Source organism: Crinia signifera, chromosome 7 (assembly GCF_055691185.1).
Source record: "Crinia signifera chromosome 7, ASM5569118v1, whole genome shotgun sequence".
Lineage (NCBI taxonomy): Eukaryota > Metazoa > Chordata > Amphibia > Anura > Myobatrachidae > Crinia > Crinia signifera.
Window position 1 is genome coordinate 53,591,701 of NC_139223.1, and position 19,665 is coordinate 53,611,365.

General features: G+C 44.1%; 1 protein-coding gene across 2 annotated transcripts; it reads left to right on the top strand.

The window, feature by feature from the left end:
- The first annotated feature begins 1,007 nt into the window (after positions 1–1,007).
- On the top strand, positions 1,008–15,197 carry ZFAND2A (zinc finger AN1-type containing 2A). 2 transcript variants are annotated; one of them, XM_083153086.1, is made up of 9 exons: positions 1,008–1,613; positions 2,492–2,547; positions 4,328–4,422; positions 5,649–5,780; positions 6,098–6,249; positions 6,365–6,481; positions 9,930–9,990; positions 12,892–12,968; positions 14,499–15,197. In XM_083153086.1, exons 2-9 carry the CDS (start codon positions 2,493–2,495, stop codon positions 14,536–14,538), a joined length of 729 nt encoding a protein of 242 aa, XP_083009212.1. In that variant the 5' UTR covers positions 1,008–1,613; position 2,492; the 3' UTR covers positions 14,539–15,197. The 2 variants fall into 2 exon arrangements, with proteins under 2 accessions (XP_083009212.1, XP_083009211.1); XM_083153085.1 differs by having other exon boundaries at positions 1,358–1,613; positions 2,459–2,547.
- The last annotated feature ends 4,468 nt before the right edge of the window (positions 15,198–19,665 follow it).

Below are 19,665 nucleotides of genomic sequence, written 5' to 3' on the forward strand. Positions count from 1 at the left end.
ATTGAATTCCATGTTAAAATGGACTCAGTCCATTTTAACATTGATTCCTATGGAAAAATCGGGTCATCGCATCGCATCGCATCCGATGGTCGCATGCGATGCGATGCGATGTACCCGATTTAGAAATCGGCAGCCCAGATACTACATAAGTACCGGATAGGCAGATATTGGGTGTAATGGAGCCCCTCTGGAGCCCCTCTTGACGCGTTTCTCCATGCAGGTATAGTGACAGTTTCATCAGAAGATGGGGGAAAGGTGTTGCAGTCCTTGTTTAACAAGCAGATTGCACCTATCAGCACACAGCAATCGTTAGGTTTCACCTGTGTGTTCTAATTGTCTCTCTGACAGGTGTAAGCACTTTTCAGTGTATCGACATTACTAGTATTCAAGCTTGCATATAGTTTCTCATTATAGCATTACAATCTCAAATTATAACAATTTAAAGACAATAATTCACAAAACTCTTTAGCAATCATGAATGACATCACCAATGGCATCATAAAATGTTTAAAAAAACTCTAATGGATATTTTTCGATTTATTTAAGTCTATATATGGAGACTTTATGTATTCCAAAATCTGGCTCAAACCTTATAGGGAGACTGTGGCTTACATAGAGCTGTGATTCTCCTGTTCCGTTTCCCTACCATTAAGCCACAGTCTCCCTATAAGGTTTAAATAAATCGAAAAATATCCATTAGTTTTTTTAAACGTTTTATGATGCCATTGGTGATGTCATGTATGATTACTAAAGAGTTTTGTGAATTATTGGCTTTAAATTGTTATAATTTGAGATTATTAGGGCCTGTCCCGCTGTCCTACGGGCGGCAGTGTTCTGCGGCGAGGGGGGGCTGTTGGGAGTCCCCCCTGTCGGCTGCTAAGCAGCGGGGAATAAACGCTGGGGGCATGGCTAGAGGCTCACAGAGCCTCTGGGTCATGCCCCCATAGCGGCAAAATGGAGCCGCGAGTATAGGCCACGCCCCCGAAATTTCCGGCGCGTCTCAGCAGTGTCCCGGTCCGGCGGCAAGAAAGTTGGGAAGTATGCAGGAGGGTAGGAAACTATGAAAAGGTAATAGATGGTGGCGTTGACACAGGAAGGTGGCGTGGACCCAGGGTGGTGGCGTGGAGAGTACATAAGTTCCGTAGCGTAAGCGTTGGCCGTAAAGATGTGGAAGTACCCTCGATTTTTAGTAAATAATGATCTTTGAAATAAAAGTCAGAGCACGACAAAAAGACTGTTTTTTTTAATTTTTACAAAATAACATTTTGTTTACACCAGCCAACCCTGATTAGATATAAATAATTACAGATTAATACACCTGCACCCCCAGTCTGCGGTAAGCAGTCACGCGCCACCTCTCTGTATCACCATGGTTACACTTCCGTGTTTACCAGCAGTAAACGTGATGTCATCAGGCGGCGCCGGAGGATGACAGCGCACTGCACGGTGATAGACCGACCTGGAACGTTCTCGGCTCCGGGGGAGGAGGACACGGAGGATGACTCGGCAACTTAGGCCCGTGAGTCAGCATGTGGAGGGGCGGATATATAACGCCGGGCGGAGGCCGGGACCAGGACCAGGGACCGGGGGAGCGGCAGCAACAGTACCAGCAGGTAAGTGAGCTGTATGGGGGTCATTGACACAGGCTATCCGGCTTCTGTAGTGCTTTATGTTCCTATCACACCATCCGTACAAACCAACCCTGGAACTACAGGGTCCAGCATGGCCTGGCAGCTACCATGATGTGCTGATCACTGAAACCAATGGTCGGTAAAACATAATTCATTCATATTCGTTTTTTAGAAAATTATAATTTGTTTTAAAATACATAAGATATCAGTGTACTGACACTGGGAACATATGTACAAATGTGATCGGCCCCTGGCAGGTTGTTCTGTGGATAACTACTAATCACTGACTAATAGACAGGACGCTTTAACAAGTGGTCATGTAGGTATAGCGATACTTGTTGACAAAAGCATAAAAGAAAATTCTTCCAGAATCTCCTTTTATAACGCCTGTATAAATGTGCTGTGCTGTTACGCTATAGTGTATACGTGTGGGAGAGCAGGTCCCTCTTAGTCTGTCATTACCCAGTCTTGTTATATTTCATTCCCAGTTGTAAAATGTAACAGAATATGCTGGTAATATGTACGCATCCCATACCACAATCCTATCACCTAAAACCCATAAACTAACACCAATCTTCAACCAAAACTCCTAAACTTGCCCCAACATCCTAATATTTTAAATCTTAACCATAATTAGCAGATTAGATGAGTCATATGCTTCTTATCTGCTGTAATTTTTTGTGTTTCTATGTAATAATAATAATAATAATAATAATAATATTATTCTCCTGTTCTGTCTGTATTGTATGTGTGCAGTAATCATGTATACTGTATGTAGGCAGTCATTACACTAATGTCTTTATCTGTCTATATTTTATTTCTTTAAGGTTATTTAACATTCCAAGAATCTTGCTTTGTAGAATGGAGTTGCCTGATTTGGGAGAACATTGCTCGGAAGTCACATGCAAACAACTAGGTGAGATAACAATATTTACAGTTCATTCCTCTCGATATGTGAAAAATAACTCCATTGTGTGTTGCTGCATATTATACTGGCTACGTATCTGAGCTTATGTCAGTCTGGTTTTTGTAAATGCAAATCGAGGTAAATTGGTGTTTGTAACTGGGCCATGTACACTACCATGTTGATGGTCCATATAGTACGTTTTACATGCTGTAGACTGCAAACCTAAGTATATGGTCCGGAGCTATAGATTCAAATTTCTGTCCGCATTGGACTGTGTACGTGGTCATCTATCTGCCATAATGGCTATACAGTATATAACCATTTGAAGTACACTATAGTTGCCCCTTATCACTCAGGTCAACTTAAGCTGTGAATGCCATTACATACACCAACAACTGTGCCTGGAGAAAGTTAGTGTGACTTGTGGACACCTTTAGGTAAAATATGCCCCTTGTGCATTATAACTTAATCATTTACAGTAGGTATAATATAGAGTATGATGGCTGCTATGTGTCTTTCTCTACAATACACCCAGTTGTCCACCTTAATATTTTATCAGTTGAATTATAAAACTAAAGATAAAAATAATAATATTCTAACAAACCTCAGGGGTATCCAATTAGCTGTGATCCTTTTTCGGCCAGTGAAAGCAGTCTGATCTTGTGGTTTATGATGGTCATTATTGTGTTATACAATTAGGGGCCATTTTTATCGGGCGGAAAAAAGGGGGCAGGGGGGTTTACACATGGAGTGATTCCTGCTTAATTTCTAATCTAGTCAGATGGCTTAGAAAGAGCCCTGGAATAGACGCGTGTGTAAACCCCATTAGGGTACTGAATATTCTATATTCTATACAATGAGGGTAAATATCCCAAGTGTTTTGAACATCATTGACCACTAGATGGTGGTGTTTGAAGTGTTGCTCTGTTTGGGCATGCACAGCTGCTAGCCCTGACCTTACTGTTGTATAATTCCGGTTAGTAGTAGCTGCTTTATAGAAGCCTAATTTAATGTCCAAGGTCCTGGAATAAAGGTGCACTGTCTATAAAACAATATTTATGGACTAAAGATAAGTTTATTTGTGATATCTTTTGACTGATTAGCACTGTGTAATGCCAAATAAAATGCTATAGGAGACTTCTCTCCTTTAGGCACTAGAATACATGTCAAAATATATGACCTAATGTAATCCACAAGACCTGGAATTTATATTCCAGCAGGACAATCCTACATATTTGTTAAAAATACATTTCCAATTCTGCCTCAGCTGTCCCAATGTGCACTGAGGATAGAGTTCAGAGATATAATAGGTGTCTTGTCTCCTCCCCCCCCCCCCCCCTCCCTGTTACATGTGTTCGTAATGTAAATTTAAAGCACTTAAGGTGCGTACACACGGGGGGGGGGAGATATATTGATAGCAATATATTGCTGAGCAATATATTGCTCAGTGTCTCCTTTTCATCAGCGACCAGAGATGGTCGCTGATGAAAAGGAACCTCTGCTGGGGGAGCCGCAGAGGTAATTAGCTGGTCACAGGAGCTTGCTCCAGCGCTTACAATGGGGCAGAAAACGGGAGCGAAAACCTGGCGATTTATCGCCGGGGCACACTTCCATCACTGGCAATATGGTCGCCTGCGACCATATTCCCAGCGATTATAGCCCCCCCGTGTGTACACAGCATTAGTCTGTGCTCATCGGGCCTTCAATTAGAATCCATTGGTATCACTTTGTTCCCTGTAAGAATTTTTTTTGTATCTAGAACGTTGTCCTTTCCCATCCTTGTTTGTAGATTTCCTTCCATTAAGATGTGATGCATGTGAGGAACTTTTCTGCAAGGATCACATAACGTATGACCACCATAAGTGTTCTTCTGCATATAAAAAGGTATGTCTGCCATGTGGTTCACACGTAAAGGGACAATGATGGACCTGCTGCGCGGGGTATATAGGATTTGTGACCACACGTTTATTGTGTACACAGAATGACGGAAGGAAGTGACAGATTGATTAGTAGTAATCTGAAATGGCATCGGTTTTATTTATTTAGTTGTTTTTTTTTTTTTAATGTATACTGTCTATTTGATAGAGTATATTAGGCTGTAGTTTTACTAATGGGCCTAAGTATAAGTCATATAACTTATTATTTCAAAATGTGCCACAAATGATCTGCAATGCCATATGTAGGGGTGAACAGGGAACTTCTCAACTGGTATTCAAACAATGCACGGACCGCAATGAAAAATACATAACACAGCATTCAATTATTAGTCCGCATCAAAGTGACAGTATAAACAGGACAAATTATTCAGGCCTAATTCAGACCTTATCGCAAATTTGTTCTCAAAATGGACAAAACCATGCTGCGCTGCAGGTGGGGCAGATGTAATATGTGCAGAGAGAGTTATACCCCTTTCACGCCAGAATCAAATTCCCTGGTTAAAGCTTTTCAACCTGGGAATTTGCTGAAAAACCAGGGTTTTTCTGTGGTGTGAAAAGGTCAGCACGGGTCTTAAATCCCAGCACTCCGACCCTGCTCTTGACCATTTTTAACCCTGTAATTTGCGGGTGGTGTGAATTGGGGCCAAGCTGCACCCGACAAAATGACTCGGCACTAAAATATGCCAGGTAATTGCCGGGTGGCCAGTGTGAAAGGGGTGTTACCCTTATTTTCCTTCCCAGCATTGCTATATCCCAGAGACTGAAGTGTGAACTGGTTATCTGTGTGATAGTGAGGTGGTTGCCATTGGCAGGGCAGAAGAGGCTGGCATTTAGAAAAGTCCCCTATTGCAGTCATTATCGGGGGTTTTGTTCCACCTGCTCAGAGATAGGAGAAACAGAATCCCAGATAAGTGCTATATCTTTGCACGAAAACTGTTAAAGTTAAATAAAACTGGAATTTTATTGTGTGATAACACCATCGGGTAACTAATTGTAATAACGGCCCGTACAATTGAGTTTTCCTCCATAGTTCTACAATTTCCCCCCATATTAATATTTTCTGCGGGGGTTGTTCGTTCACTGGTCACATTCAACACCACACTGTAAATGTTGGCATGTATTTGACTGTTCTGTCGCTTGCTTCTGCATGAATTCTCTGCTTTCCTGTTTCAGGATGTGCAGGTTCCAGTCTGTCCACTGTGTGACGCTCCTGTACCATGTAAGCGAGGAGAGCTGCCTGACATTGCTGTTGAGCTGCACATTGCCAGAAACTGCTGCTATGAGCCTTCTGCACGTAAACAGAAGGTATGCCTTCCTTATGCGTTTTATGTTCCCAAACTGTTCTCATGAACTGTCACTTAGGCTGTGTAATGTTTGGATTATAACTCATTAAGAGCGATTCAGAAAGTCTGCCCACTTTCCTATTTACTTTAACAGATAAACACTTGTAAGCATGTGATTCCCTGTATGGGTAATACAATGCAGGTTCTTTTCTCATATTTCCATTAATAGCAATGGCTTAAAACTTGCAATTTCTCTTGTGATTATTTAGGATTGTGTAATACATTTTTATTAACCCTGGAAAAGTAAACTAAATCCTTTTTTTTTCTTTGTATTTAAAGATTTTCACTAACCGATGCTGTAAAGCGGGATGCAGAAAGAAAGAGTTGATGAAGATAGAATGTGTGCAGTGTCACAGTAACTTCTGCCTCTCGCATAGACATCCCTTGGATCATGACTGCAAGAGTAAAGGGCCGGCACTATCTAAAGCTGGGTAATTCTATTTTTGTGAATCCTTTCGGGTGCTGAAATGCGTTTGCCTGATATCGGTGGTGTTAGAACTGTTCTCAGACTGTCAGTAGTTTCAGTACTTGTCTTCGTCTTGGCAGGTATGCTGCTTTGATGAGATCTCAGAAGGGTTCACCGCAAAACGAGCCTGTTTTTAACCCTCCCATGAAGCTGCAGGAGACAGACCAGTCTGAGTGTTGCAGAGCACAGGATACAATGTAAGTAATGACTGCTCTCTGCAGCTCACAGTTCTTTGGCCTTTGTCGCCAGCTGTTGGTCGAGGTTATAATAAGTATATTTCAGAAAGTGTGGGTTTATAGCGGAGTAGATGTTACCTTAGACACCAGTCTGATTCTAGCTGTTCTCTTCTAAAACAGGCATGTCACTCAAAGTCCCAATGAGTCAAATAATCCACCAGGTATTTTTTTTTTAGGCAAAAGCTGGTGACTGTTCAAAGCAACAGTGTCCCCTCTCCCCAGCTGCTAAGTGAGAGTGTTAGAATGACAGCAAATTACCACTCTTCTATAGTGATGGGATGGCAGTACACTTCCCATCTAACCTCTCGGCTCCTCTTTCTATGGGCCTTTTCAATGAGGCTGATTCGCCAGGTTTTTATGGCGATCTTGTGCTGTAAGGCGAATTTCTGACTAAAACGGTGAATCACCCTATTCAATGACCAGATGGCGAATACATTTCAAAGTTTTTTTCGCCATGATTCACAGAGTAGCAATCGCTATCTTTTTATGGTGAAGTGGAAGGTGAACTTTTAAAATAAAGTGTTTTGTTTTTTACAATTGGTGTCAAAAAATCTGGAATTTTATTCTGAGGAGGGGCATGCTATTTTTATTCATGTGCTGTAAGCACATGAATATATATTTAATTTAAAATATATACAAATACAGGGACTCAACACTCTCCATAATGAACTAGCTCACCTTAGTATACAATTAATCAAATAAATAATGGGGTTTTAGTTCATGAATTGATCAATGCATTTAAGCTTGCAGCCCATCGCCAAGGGACCCCATTTCACTGCAAGTCCTACACTAGCATTTGTTTCTCAAGAGCCTGCCAACTGCTGACACATCATAGCTAAAGTCGACATGTGCTTTTTCCTGGTTTAAAGCTCACCTGCCAAGTGCCTTATGGCTTTTAAAGATGAGGCAGTCACCTAACACAACACCTGACTTAGAATTAAAGGGGCAGCTGTAACAGGTTACAGATAAATTAGCTCATCTGGGGTGAAAGAGAAAGCTATGATCACAGTAACAAAGGTTAATAAAAATTAACCCACATATATACACACATACAGAGTACCACAACACTCGCCATCCCTGCGAATGGGGTGCAAACAGCACTCGCCATTCCCAGGTTGGGGTGAAAGTGGCCTGTGACCACATGCTCTAATACATACAAATACAGGGACTCAACACTCTCCATAATGAACTAACTCACCTTAGTATACAATTAATCAAATAAATAATGGGGTTTTAGTTCATGAATTGATCAATGCATTTAAGCTTGCAGCCCATCGCCAAGGGACCCCATTTCACTGCAAGTCCTACACTAGCATTTGTTTCTCAAGAGCCTGCCAACTGCTGACACATCATAGCTAAAGTCGACATGTGCTTTTTCCTGGTTTAAAGCTCACCTGCCAAGTGCCTTATGGCTTTTAAAGATGAGGCAGTCACCTAACACAACACCTGACTTAGAATTAAAGGGGCAGCTGTAACAGGTTACAGATAAATTAGCTCATCTGGGGTGAAAGAGAAAGCTATGATCACAGTAACAAAGGTTAATAAAAATTAACCCACATATATACACACATACAGAGTACCACAACACTCGCCATCCCTGCGAATGGGGTGCAAACAGCACTCGCCATTCCCAGGTTGGGGTGAAAGTGGCCTGTGACCACATGCTCTAATACATACAAATACAGGGACTCAACACTCTCCATAATGAACTAACTCACCTTAGTATACAATTAATCAAATAAATAATGGGGTTTTAGTTCATGAATTGATCAATGCATTTAAGCTTGCAGCCCATCGCCAAGGGACCCCATTTCACTGCAAGTCCTACACTAGCATTTGTTTCTCAAGAGCCTGCCAACTGCTGACACATCATAGCTAAAGTCGACATGTGCTTTTTCCTGGTTTAAAGCTCACCTGCCAAGTGCCTTATGGCTTTTAAAGATGAGGCAGTCACCTAACACAACACCTGACTTAGAATTAAAGGGGCAGCTGTAACAGGTTACAGATAAATTAGCTCATCTGGGGTGAAAGAGAAAGCTATGATCACAGTAACAAAGGTTAATAAAAATTAACCCACATATATACACACATACAGAGTACCACAACACTCGCCATCCCTGCGAATGGGGTGCAAACAGCACTCGCCATTCCCAGGTTGGGGTGAAAGTGGCCTGTGACCACATGCTCTAATACATACAAATACAGGGACTCAACACTCTCCATAATGAACTAACTCACCTTAGTATACAATTAATCAAATAAATAATGGGGTTTTAGTTCATGAATTGATCAATGCATTTAAGCTTGCAGCCCATCGCCAAGGGACCCCATTTTACTGCAAGTCCTACACTAGCATTTGTTTCTCAAGAGCCTGCCAACTGCTGACACATCATAGCTAAAGTCGACATGTGCTTTTTCCTGGTTTAAAGCTCACCTGCCAAGTGCCTTATGGCTTTTAAAGATGAGGCAGTCACCTAACACAACACCTGACTTAGAATTAAAGGGGCAGCTGTAACAGGTTACAGATAAATTAGCTCATCTGGGGTGAAAGAGAAAGCTATGATCACAGTAACAAAGGTTAATAAAAATTAACCCACATATATACACACATACAGAGTACCACAACACTCGCCATCCCTGCGAATGGGGTGCAAACAGCACTCGCCATTCCCAGGTTGGGGTGAAAGTGGCCTGTGACCACATGCTCTAATACATACAAATACAGGGACTCAACACTCTCCATAATGAACTAACTCACCTTAGTATACAATTAATCAATTTAAAATATATATATTTTTTTTTTACACAGACCAGCCAGCAGGGGGCCGGAGCTGAGCCGCTCATTAGATATTCATATATTCACTTCACCCGATAATTACATATGCATGATCGGGTGTAGTGAATATACCCGGTCCCCTGCTGGCAGCCTGTGCTGCCTGGCACCCGGGGAGCCCACCTCCCCCCCCACAAATGTTCTGGGGCAGGCAGGGAGACTTCCATCTCCCTGCCTGCCACCGTCCTCAGGCTCCCTGCGGCGTCCGCCGCAGGAGCTCAAATTCGCCGGTCAGGGGCAGCGAGCCCCTGACTCGTTGAATACCGGAGCCGGCGAGGCTCCGGAACGTGGCGAGCAGTGGTGAATGTGCAGCGAATCCTAAACAGGATTCACTGCACGTCGCCAGTATTCACATTGAATACCGCCCTATGTGTGTGACATGAGTAGCAGGAAGTCACACACAGGCCAGCACAACACCGTGCAGAGAGCAGCAGAGGGTGCTGTGAGGGAGTACTGCCAGGTGTTAGCTTTGTGTGGTGGTGGGTGATGCCAGCAATGTACGGATATTGGCAGAGGAGGGGGGCACAGATATGTCTGCATGCTGGCCCTGCTCTAACGTGTATGTGTTATCTGCAGCGATCCCCTTGTGGCTCCTGGAGGGCCAGTCGTATCTGCGTTTGACCTTCACAATGGATTGGTAAGGAAGTCTTCATACCCATTACAGTGTGTGTGGAATAGAAGCTCTTCTCTTGTTTTGTAAAATTATATGTAAAAATGCAAATTGTGTTTTTATATACTGAGAAAATAGGGTTCTCTGTGAATAGTTCTAGTTAAATATTTATAGCAAAGTTAAAAGTAATATCTACTTTTTTTTATTATTATGAAATTTATATATCCCCTCCCCAGTGTCATTTATACCCTCTGCCCCCTATGCAGTAAGCATAAGAGTGTGCTTCATCATCTGCTGCTACTGATCTCTAGTCTCCCTGAGGGCAGCATAGTAGTGCTCAGTTCTGTGTACTTGTGTAATCCATGCACATGCTCCAAAATGCTGATCACACAGAACTCTCAGGCGCCACATGTGATGTCTGAGGCGGCTACATCACTGCTGGGGGACCAGACCAGACGAGGAGGAGGAAATCCATCCTGCTCATGTGCTGTACTGATTTCATTCAAAATGTCCATGGGGAGGAGGAGTGGGTACAGTCACATGGGGTGCAACTGTGTCCGACAAATGGCTGCTGTCTTATTCAGTGCAAATATGCTGCCAGTTGAGTGTTTTTTTTCTGAAAATATTTACATTTTATATAGTAGTTAATTAAAAGAAAAAAAAAATTGGCATATAAAAAAAAAAACAACAACCTCTAGGTTTATCTGTTGCTACAGGGAGGTAAAACTGGATACAAAAATTAAGTTTATGGAAACGAGAATAACTCCTCTCAGTGTGTGATCAGTTTATCCAAGCAACTAACATGAGGTTTTAAACCCAATAGCTGTAAATCTCTAGTAACTAAAAGACAAACTGCTATCACTGTAGCCTGTAGATGGCAGCAGAGTCGCCTTTAACACGTAATCAGAAATGCGTGTTTGTTCATTTGATTGTACAGTGATAGCTCTTGGGGCAGAGCTCCCTTCAGTGAAAGGCGTTCTGCTCTGCATCATGACTGCATATGATCTTAGTGCTTTCCCTACATTCAGTATTATGATCGCATGAGACCAAAAATAAATATCATTATCATTGCAAGAATCCATTCAAATGTGGGTACCCTCCACCTGCTTGTTGTGTAATCTCTATAAAGGCTACAAGGATGTCTTCACTACACTGTAGGCCCTGGCCAAAGCAATGCAAACAAGTCCTGCACCATCTCTCAACTAGCTTCCATGCAATGAATGGCTGTTAGCACATTGATTGGTAGATGGCTCCAGCCAATCAGCATGCTGACAGCCATTCACTGTCTGTCTGCAGGCTGGGAAGCAGGAAGAGAATTCGGACTGGTCGATCGGATATTCTCTAATGCCACCCAAGAATCTAAGGAGGCAGATGCTCACAGCCCAATCTGCCCCTGCTCGAAGGCCCCTAGAATTGGTGGGCCCTTGAGCAGCTGCCCATTAAGCCCATACGTTAAAATGGCCCTGCTTGTACAGCATAGTGTCTGTATGAAACCACTTCATATTCTCAGTTGCAGATATTAATAGGCATATTCTCATTTCGCATCTTTGGTGTGGATGGGATGTGATTAATACCGCCAAATCTGCACTGTGATAACTGAATAAATCACCAGGATCTAGTAATTATTGCAGGCAGGGGCAGAGCTCTGTCCTTGCAAAGCGACCTATCACAAAGCTCTGAGTATTCATGCAAAATACCCTGACATTTTTTTACTCACATGTCACGGTTTACCCGCTGTTACCCACCCCCTCCTATTATATTTAGCTGCAGCCAGGGATGCTGTTCTGTGAGGACAGTCGATGATCTGATCCTGTGCTGTGACCCCCAGTGCAGTAAAGTGAGATGACACTTCACAGTATCTCTTTACTGCACGGGAGGTCACAGAAGTCGCACAGGGATCCGATGAGTGGCTTCCCTTACTGGATCACCGGTCCCTGGGTGGAGGTAAGTTGTTTTTGTGTCCATCATACAAACATGAATGGGTACAGATCTGAGCACAACCTCCACTGCCAGTTGGCAAAGAAGGCTTTGCAAGAGTCAGGGAACCGGAGGGAAACACATATCAAGATAGGGTCATTTTTTTTTTTTTGTCCACATTGTGTTAATCATTACATGTATAGGAAAGGCGATCTGGAATGCGAGTTTAAAGGCTTGGAGGAGAATTTAGAAAATTCTCCATTAACTTGAATAGGATGTGAAAATGCCCTTTTCACTTTTATTAGTTATTTCGCTAAATATGCCCTTTAATGAGAAGCAATATTTTACCCCTGTACTATTCAGAAATAGGTGCAGGATCATTACTGACCATAATAAAATAGCAAAAAGTGATTATTTTTCTAGCACTTAACAATCGCTGTGTTAGGGATCTAGAACAGTGGTTCTCCACTTCGGTCCTCAAGTACCCCCAACAGCGCATGTTTTCCAGGTCACCCGGCAGGTGTACAGGTGCATTTATTATTCACTGACACATTTTAAAAGGTGGAGTTAATTATTTCACCTGTGATTCTGTGTGGAGACCTGCAAAACGTGAACTGTTGGGGGTACTTGAGGACCAAGGTTGAGAACCACTGCTCTAGATTACAGAATCACATAGGTTTATTTGCCATTGTTCGAATATCCAGCTACTCAAAACATCAGTTTGTGCCCTGGTGCGGTTCCTGGGGAACTTATAGGAACTTATAGGATATGCCTTCACTTACTTGGATTTAAATTGACCGGATTTAAATTGACCGCCATACGCAAGCTTGACATGTGCCCTGGTTAAATTTTTAGCATTGGAATTCTCAAAACATATAATAAACATTTAAGGATATTGTTGTACCACAAGATCTGCCCCATGGAACTCCTGATGATTTTACTGACTTAACACTTAGAGACCTATGCCTATATTAATCTGGCCCATGCTGAATTCTCTGTCTCTTCTTGTAGAGTGAAGATGAAGCCCTACAGAAGGCACTGGAGCTCTCCTTGCTGGAGGCAGGGATAAATAACCTTCTCACACTCAGGTAAGGTGTAATAGAGGGGCTACATAGAATATAGGGGTCTATCTATTTAATAAGCCTTGAAGAGCGATAACGTACCTACCAACCAACCAGATCCTGTCCTCTTTCAAACACAGGGGTAGATGTAAGATGTGTCTTCGTGGGAGATAATGACTGTCTCTTCGTGGGAGATAATGACTGTCAGGTCCATTGTTCTCTGTGAACCCTGGTCCTGACCCCCATAACTGCATTTATCCAGCATGCTGGATATTAACCCCTTCTCTGGTACTACCAAGAATTTTCCAGGCTGTGCTCCAGTGCGCAGACTGGCAAACCCGGAAAATTCTCAGGACTGCCACTGCCTGCGCTCCCTCCTGCCGGTCGCTTCAGTCGCTGCCCGGCTCCTGCTGCTCAGCCCTGCCTCCTTCCCCCGCGGGTGTGTGCGGCGTATCCTTGCTAATGTCACGCCGCACACAGCCGGGTTGCCGGGGGCAGGGCCAGGCTGCGGCTAGGAGTGCTCAGCGGCGCGTCCCGGTTTAGGGAGTGCTCTCAAAAAAAAACTTGCCCAGTGGGGAACACTCCCTAAAAAAAAAAAAAACACCACTGAAAAGGTTAATCAACAGAGCGATACCGACGCATGGGGCCACAAATCACTATCCCTACACCCCACACACAGCGATGTAGGGGCATTTTTCGAAGCGATGTAGTGAGATTGCTTAGAAAATGCCCTGTGTGTAGGCCCCATTAGTCTGTCACCACTTTCTTGGTTTTACTTCTATCTGAGATGAGATCTATCACCGTTCTTAACTGTAATTTAAAACTGCTGACCAACTTGAATATGTTATTTATGTGTCATTGGGGGAGAAGTACCAAACATTCCAAGGAATGGCCTTTATCATTCTATAGAAGCACAGGTAGCAGCTGATTGGTTGCTATGTCCATTGTTCACTTTTCCATTCTGTGGCAGGTTTGATACATTTTGCTCACACTGGAAGTTAGGCCTTTATTCTGGTTCACTCGCTAAGGCCTTAATAAGGGCCTTAGTCTTAGCTGACTGATTACTGGGGTCTGAAGCTGCCCTGTCTGTGATCAGTGGCATCCCCTTCATGTACAAATGATTGCTTTGGGGATGGGACCAGTATAGTCCTCTATATTGAGTTGCAAAATATAGTGTAGTGAATTATTCAGTGAATAGTTTAAATAATTAATTATCTGTAGCATACATGCCTGCAGGTATGCTCCAAGTCCTCTCACCTGCTGCGGTGTTGGGAGATATGGGAAGCTGTACTGATCTCTAGCGCGCTCTGCCCCCTACTGCCATGGGCAATCATTTACCATTTATATGTGGTTGGCCGATGGCAGCTGTAGTACAGTACACACGACGTGGTGTATCCACCAGATCTAAAGTGCTGAAGCCAGCTGCTGCGTATGGAATTCTAGTGCAACCTAGTGTATGTATTATCCCTGTATATTGCTGCTCCGCAGGAGGAAGATTTTCATACAAAACTGCATCTCACTAACATCTTGTATTGTATTTGTTTTTTTACCCCACAGAAATCCAAATATTAACACAATGAAAACCACAGTACAATGAAGACACAGGATTGCTATACTGACCGTCACCATGAAAGGAACTCTTTTGCTAAAATCATTCTATTTTAGGCACAATGCTATCAGATATTTTTGCTCCTCAGGTTGTTTCTGATCACTGTTCTGGGGACGACGTGTTCCATTTGCTAATTCATGCTGATCTGATTGAATAATGTTTAATGTGAGAGATGTAGCCCATAGCAACCATTCAGATTCAGCTGATACCCTCTAGAACCGGTATGTCCAAACAATGGCCCTCCAGCCTTGTGAAACTACAAGTCCCAGCATGCCTGGCCACAGTTTTGCTATTTAGGAATGCTAAAACTATGGCAAGGCATGCTGGGATGTGTAGTCACTACAGCTAGAGGGCAACACTTTGGACATGCCTGGTCTAGAAGGTGCTAGATAAAGAAGTAGAATCTGGTTGGTTCCTATGGGCAACATCTCCCTTCTTTAAAACTCACACTTCAGTAAATGTACCCCTTAGGTTCTAGTGGTTTCCAGATGAGATTGGACAGGTTGTTGTCATTTGGGTCTGAGAAGTGTAAAAGGGTAACTGTTCCCATGCTTCACTATCTGTACTATATTACATGTATATATTTCTAGGATTTGAGGCTGTAAATCGATTTTTCAAATATGCAATAAATATTTAGATTTATAGAAGTTCCAGTATTCATGTGAAATTATTTGCAGTCTTTTTCAAATCTGTCTTATTAATGCATACATATACTCATGTTGTAGGACTACCGTCATCGCGTAGGTGCCGAATGGCTTCCCGACAGTCTGGATACCGGTGGTCAGTAGACCGACGTCTGAATCCCGACTGTTAAAAGCCAACAGTCGGGATCTCGACTTATAGGGGCAATCCCCCCCATCCCTATCCATGACCCATATAGGGGAGAATAGAATCTGTGGCAAGCGCAGCATACAAGGGGCTTCATATAGTTTGCCCCACTGTCGGAGTCCCAGTAGTCGGGATTCAGAATCCGACCTGTCTGCAGCTCATACCACACCCTTTATTGCACTATATCCATTATAGTGCCATTGTTTTATCTCTTTCCCATAATCCATTCATCTCAGAGCTTAGTAACCAGGCATATATGTGTAATGGATCTAAGATGTATTTTTTCTTACATTTATGTTCTGAGTCTTCTATACGTCTGTGAATGGTTCAGTGTGCGCTGCTGCAGTTGTCATTGTTATTTTGGTACTCTTTACCTAGAACGGCGGTGATCGCGGCATCGCGGGCAGTACATAAACGGCCGCGACGCGATGCCCGCGATCACCGCGATTTTCCCATAGGGAACAATGTTAAAAAGCCTGATTGACCGCGATTTTGCATTCAATGCCTCAATGCCCGCGATTTTCCCATAGGAATCAATGTTAAATGGGCTACAGAGCCCAAATAGGCACAATTAACCCTTAAATGTCCCCCCAATTTTTGTACGCCACCCCACGATCCACGCCAACCCGAAGCGTGGCGAGCGCAGCGAGCCCGCGATGGGCGGCGGTACGCGTCCTCCGACCTTTTCATGCCCTACTATCCACGTCGGCGTGGAGTTGAGAATAGAATAGTGTGGCGAGCGTAGCGAGCCACCGAGCCCGAAGAGCGCAGCGAGCCCCGCGAGGGGACGCGGATACCTTCACAGGTAAACGCGTCCCCTCGCGGGCTTCACAGGTGTCCGCTTTTCGCCACGGATACCTGTGAAGCCCGCGAGGGGACGCGTATAACTGTGAAGGTATCCGCGTCCCCTCGCGGGGCTCGCTGCGCTCGCCACGCTTCGGGCTCGGTGGCTCGCTGCGCTCGCCACACTATTCTATTCTCAACTCCACGCCGACGTGGATAGTAGGGCATGAAAAGGTCGGAGGACGCGTACCGCCGCCCCTCGCGGGCTCGCTGCGCTCGCCACGCTTCGGGTTGGCGTGGATCGTGGGGTGGCGTACAAAAATTGGGGGGACATTTAAGGGTTAATTCTGCCTATTTGGGCTCTGTAGCCCATTTAACATTGATTCCTATGTGAAAATCGCGGGCATTGAGGCATTTTAAAGTAAAATCGCGGTCAATCAGGCTTTTTAACATTGTTCCCTATGGGAAAATCGCGGTCATCGCGGGTACACGATTTTTATGTACCCGCGATGACCGCGATTTTTTACCCCCGACGCCCGCGATTCTAATCGCGGGCGCCGTTCTAGGTAAAGAGTACCGTTATTTTTTATTTAATGCAATCTATAAACTTAAGGCAATTTACCATGTAAGGGGGGTAAAGGAGCCGCCATTGAGCATTGGTCACTCAGGTACAGAATAGCTTAATATCCATAAACTGTTATCTCACATTTACTTCACAATTCATAAGTAATCAAAGGAGGAGATGTTCCGGTTGTCACTACCCCCCTCCCCACAGCCCGGCCAGTGGCCACTACCTGCAGCACAACAGAAGAATGGAGCTGCCGCATATGCCCAGTTGCCCAAATTCCACATTGGACCTGTGGCACCTTCTTGCCACCCTAATACCACCTTGGGCCTGTGACACCTACCTGTTACCTGCACATTACCCTGGGGCCATGTCCCCCTCCTGTATACCTCCTGAATGCCTCCTTGGGCCTGTGACACCTACCTGCCACCTGCACATTACCCTGGGGCCATGTCCCCCACCTGTATGCCTCCTGAATCCCTCCTTGGGACAGTGGCACCTACCTGCAACTTTCTCCACTTTAGGATTACTTCTCAGCTGATCCTGGCACAAATGTGGAAAATGGGAAATACCAGGCCTTCTGGCACTTGTAGTTCTATAACCATTATAAATAGACGTATTGTACATGTTCGAGCCTATTATTACCAAAGGTAATAAGAGTTTGATTAAATCATAATATTTTATTAAATATGATTCATTGTGTGGAAAACTACTACAGATTATAGTGTACTTGCTACACATGTCTGTGTCTGCACACATCCCGGACACTACCCTAGTGAAGGGGGTGGTTGTTGAGGGAGAATAGAATAGGTGGCTCGCGTAGCGAGCACAGTGAGCCCGCAAGGGGCTTTGTTGCGCTCGCCATGCTGTCTGGGTCCGGCCAGTTGGGATCCCGACTGTCGGACCCCTGTACCAAATCACATATCACAGCATCAGTGATAGTGCAGACCGCTCAACACAAACCCCAGCTGGCAGTGAAATGTTAGCTACATTGAATATACAAAGGCTTTAGGACTGGAAAATGCAGTCCTAAATGCAAATGCTTTGTTACGTTCATGAACATTTTACTTTCGTTTATTTCCTGGAAATCTAAAACTGAGCTCACAACCAAAACAAATACCACAAAGAACATCACATTGAACTTGTTCCTGCCAGTGTCTATAAGGCCTTTGCCAGAGGATGAATAACAGATGGTGCTAGATAATACTAACAATATTTTTTGAGAGCTGTGTATTGTATAATGATAACATTAGTTAACCAAGCAAATACAACAAGCGGTGCGTAGGGTCCTGCTCATTCTCTTACCAGCAGTGACTGCACTTTAATAATTATGCTGTCTGAAGAGTGGAAAAATATTTCCCTTAGAATAAACAGTAGTGGAGTAGAAATAAAATACCACTGAGAGAGGGTAAAATCCCAGTAGTGAGAATGAATGATTACCAAACACAGGGCCAGACCAGAGGCGGATGTGCCACAATGCAACCTAGGCAGGTGTTTAGGGCCCAGGGGGCCTGGACACGACTGCTTCCATGGAAGAAGCAGAACGGAGAGGGGTCTTTTATGGGAGCTGTTGTCTACTAGTGGGTGCACATGGATCTACTTTGTACGTCGGGGGGGGGGGGGGGGTGGGAGCTGCGGGAGCCTGATAGCGAGTGCGCATTCACATTGTCAATATGTGTGTTGGAGGCTATGGGACTGTTTCCTAATTTTTCTTTAGTGGGATGGAGAGGAGTTTTATAGTCTGGGTTGGGTATGGGAGGTGAGGTGCCTAACTGCCACATGTGCAGTCCCCCCGGCACCTGGCGAAGCAGATCGCAGGGACATACATTCACTGATAGGATCACACATTGCGTTGCATGTGCCATCCCATTGTAAATGTGCCCCCCCCCCCAAGTCTGCTTGTGGATATTAGGGGGGAAATCCCATGTGTTCTTGCAGGTCTCAGCAGCTGCTTATTGGGGATTATGCTTCGCACGCCTCTGGCATACGACGTATATTCACTGAGAACAGCAGGGAAAGGGAGAAGGGACGCCGGCATCGGGGCTAGTAGGATACCTCCGCCTGAACCTGTGAATCACCACTGCTAATAGGATATCTCCCTAAAGGGGATTTAAGAATGTAAGGAGAAATTATGACAAATAATGTAAAGGGAATAAATAAAAAATATAGTGATTTGGATTGCTTGAGGAAAGGGCCCCCAAATCGGTATCGTGTTTAGGGCCCTGATTTACCCCTACAAGTAACACTACAGTATGTAGCTTGGATTACATGATAAGGATATTACAATCAATCATAGTTTTTTTACAGCAAAAACAAAAGCAAAACACAGCTGCTTTGGGGAATTCTTCCTCCTTACAGTAACTTCCTCCTCCACCGCTCCTTACCTCTCTTCACTGATCTCTATCCACACTCCCTCCCGTCCTCTTCGCTCCATCGCTGACTGCCGACTGACCTCTCACCTAATCACCTCCTCCCACTCCCGTGTCCAAGACTTCTCTCGCGCTGCCCCCCTGCACTGGAACAACCTCCCGCCACCCATCACGCTTTCTGATTCCCTTACCTCCTTTAAGCGCTCCCTCAAAACCCACTTTTTTTGACTAGCCTATCCCTCCTCCTAACCTCTTTTGATCCTCCTATCCTGCCTCCGTTCCCCTCCGTTCCTACTTATCCTATTGTTTTTCGTTCGTCCACACACCTATTTTTAGTATGTTAACTCTTATGAGTAGGGTCCTCCTTCCTCACGTACTCACCCTACCTCTTTACCTCACCTGTCCTGTTCTTCCCTTCCTCTACTTCATCTTCAGTCTCCTCGACAATTTTGACACCTACTTCTGAACTGATGCTGATTTTAGTTCTACCAGCTATTCCCCTATTTATACTGTATTTTTCAACACACCCTGTACGTTACCTTGTAATTTGTTTTTTTGTTTTCTATGTAC

Excerpts from the sequence above, each read along its gene's own strand:
- ZFAND2A (XM_083153086.1), top strand. The coding sequence starts at position 2,493 with ATGGAGTTGCCTGATTTGGGAGAACATTGCTCGGAAGTCACATGCAAA. Across the intron at positions 9,991-12,891 it reads TTGACCTTCACAATGGATTG|AGTGAAGATGAAGCCCTACA; the intron begins GTAAGGAAGTCT and ends CTCTTCTTGTAG. Across the intron at positions 12,969-14,498 it reads AATAACCTTCTCACACTCAG|AAATCCAAATATTAACACAA; the intron begins GTAAGGTGTAAT and ends TTTACCCCACAG.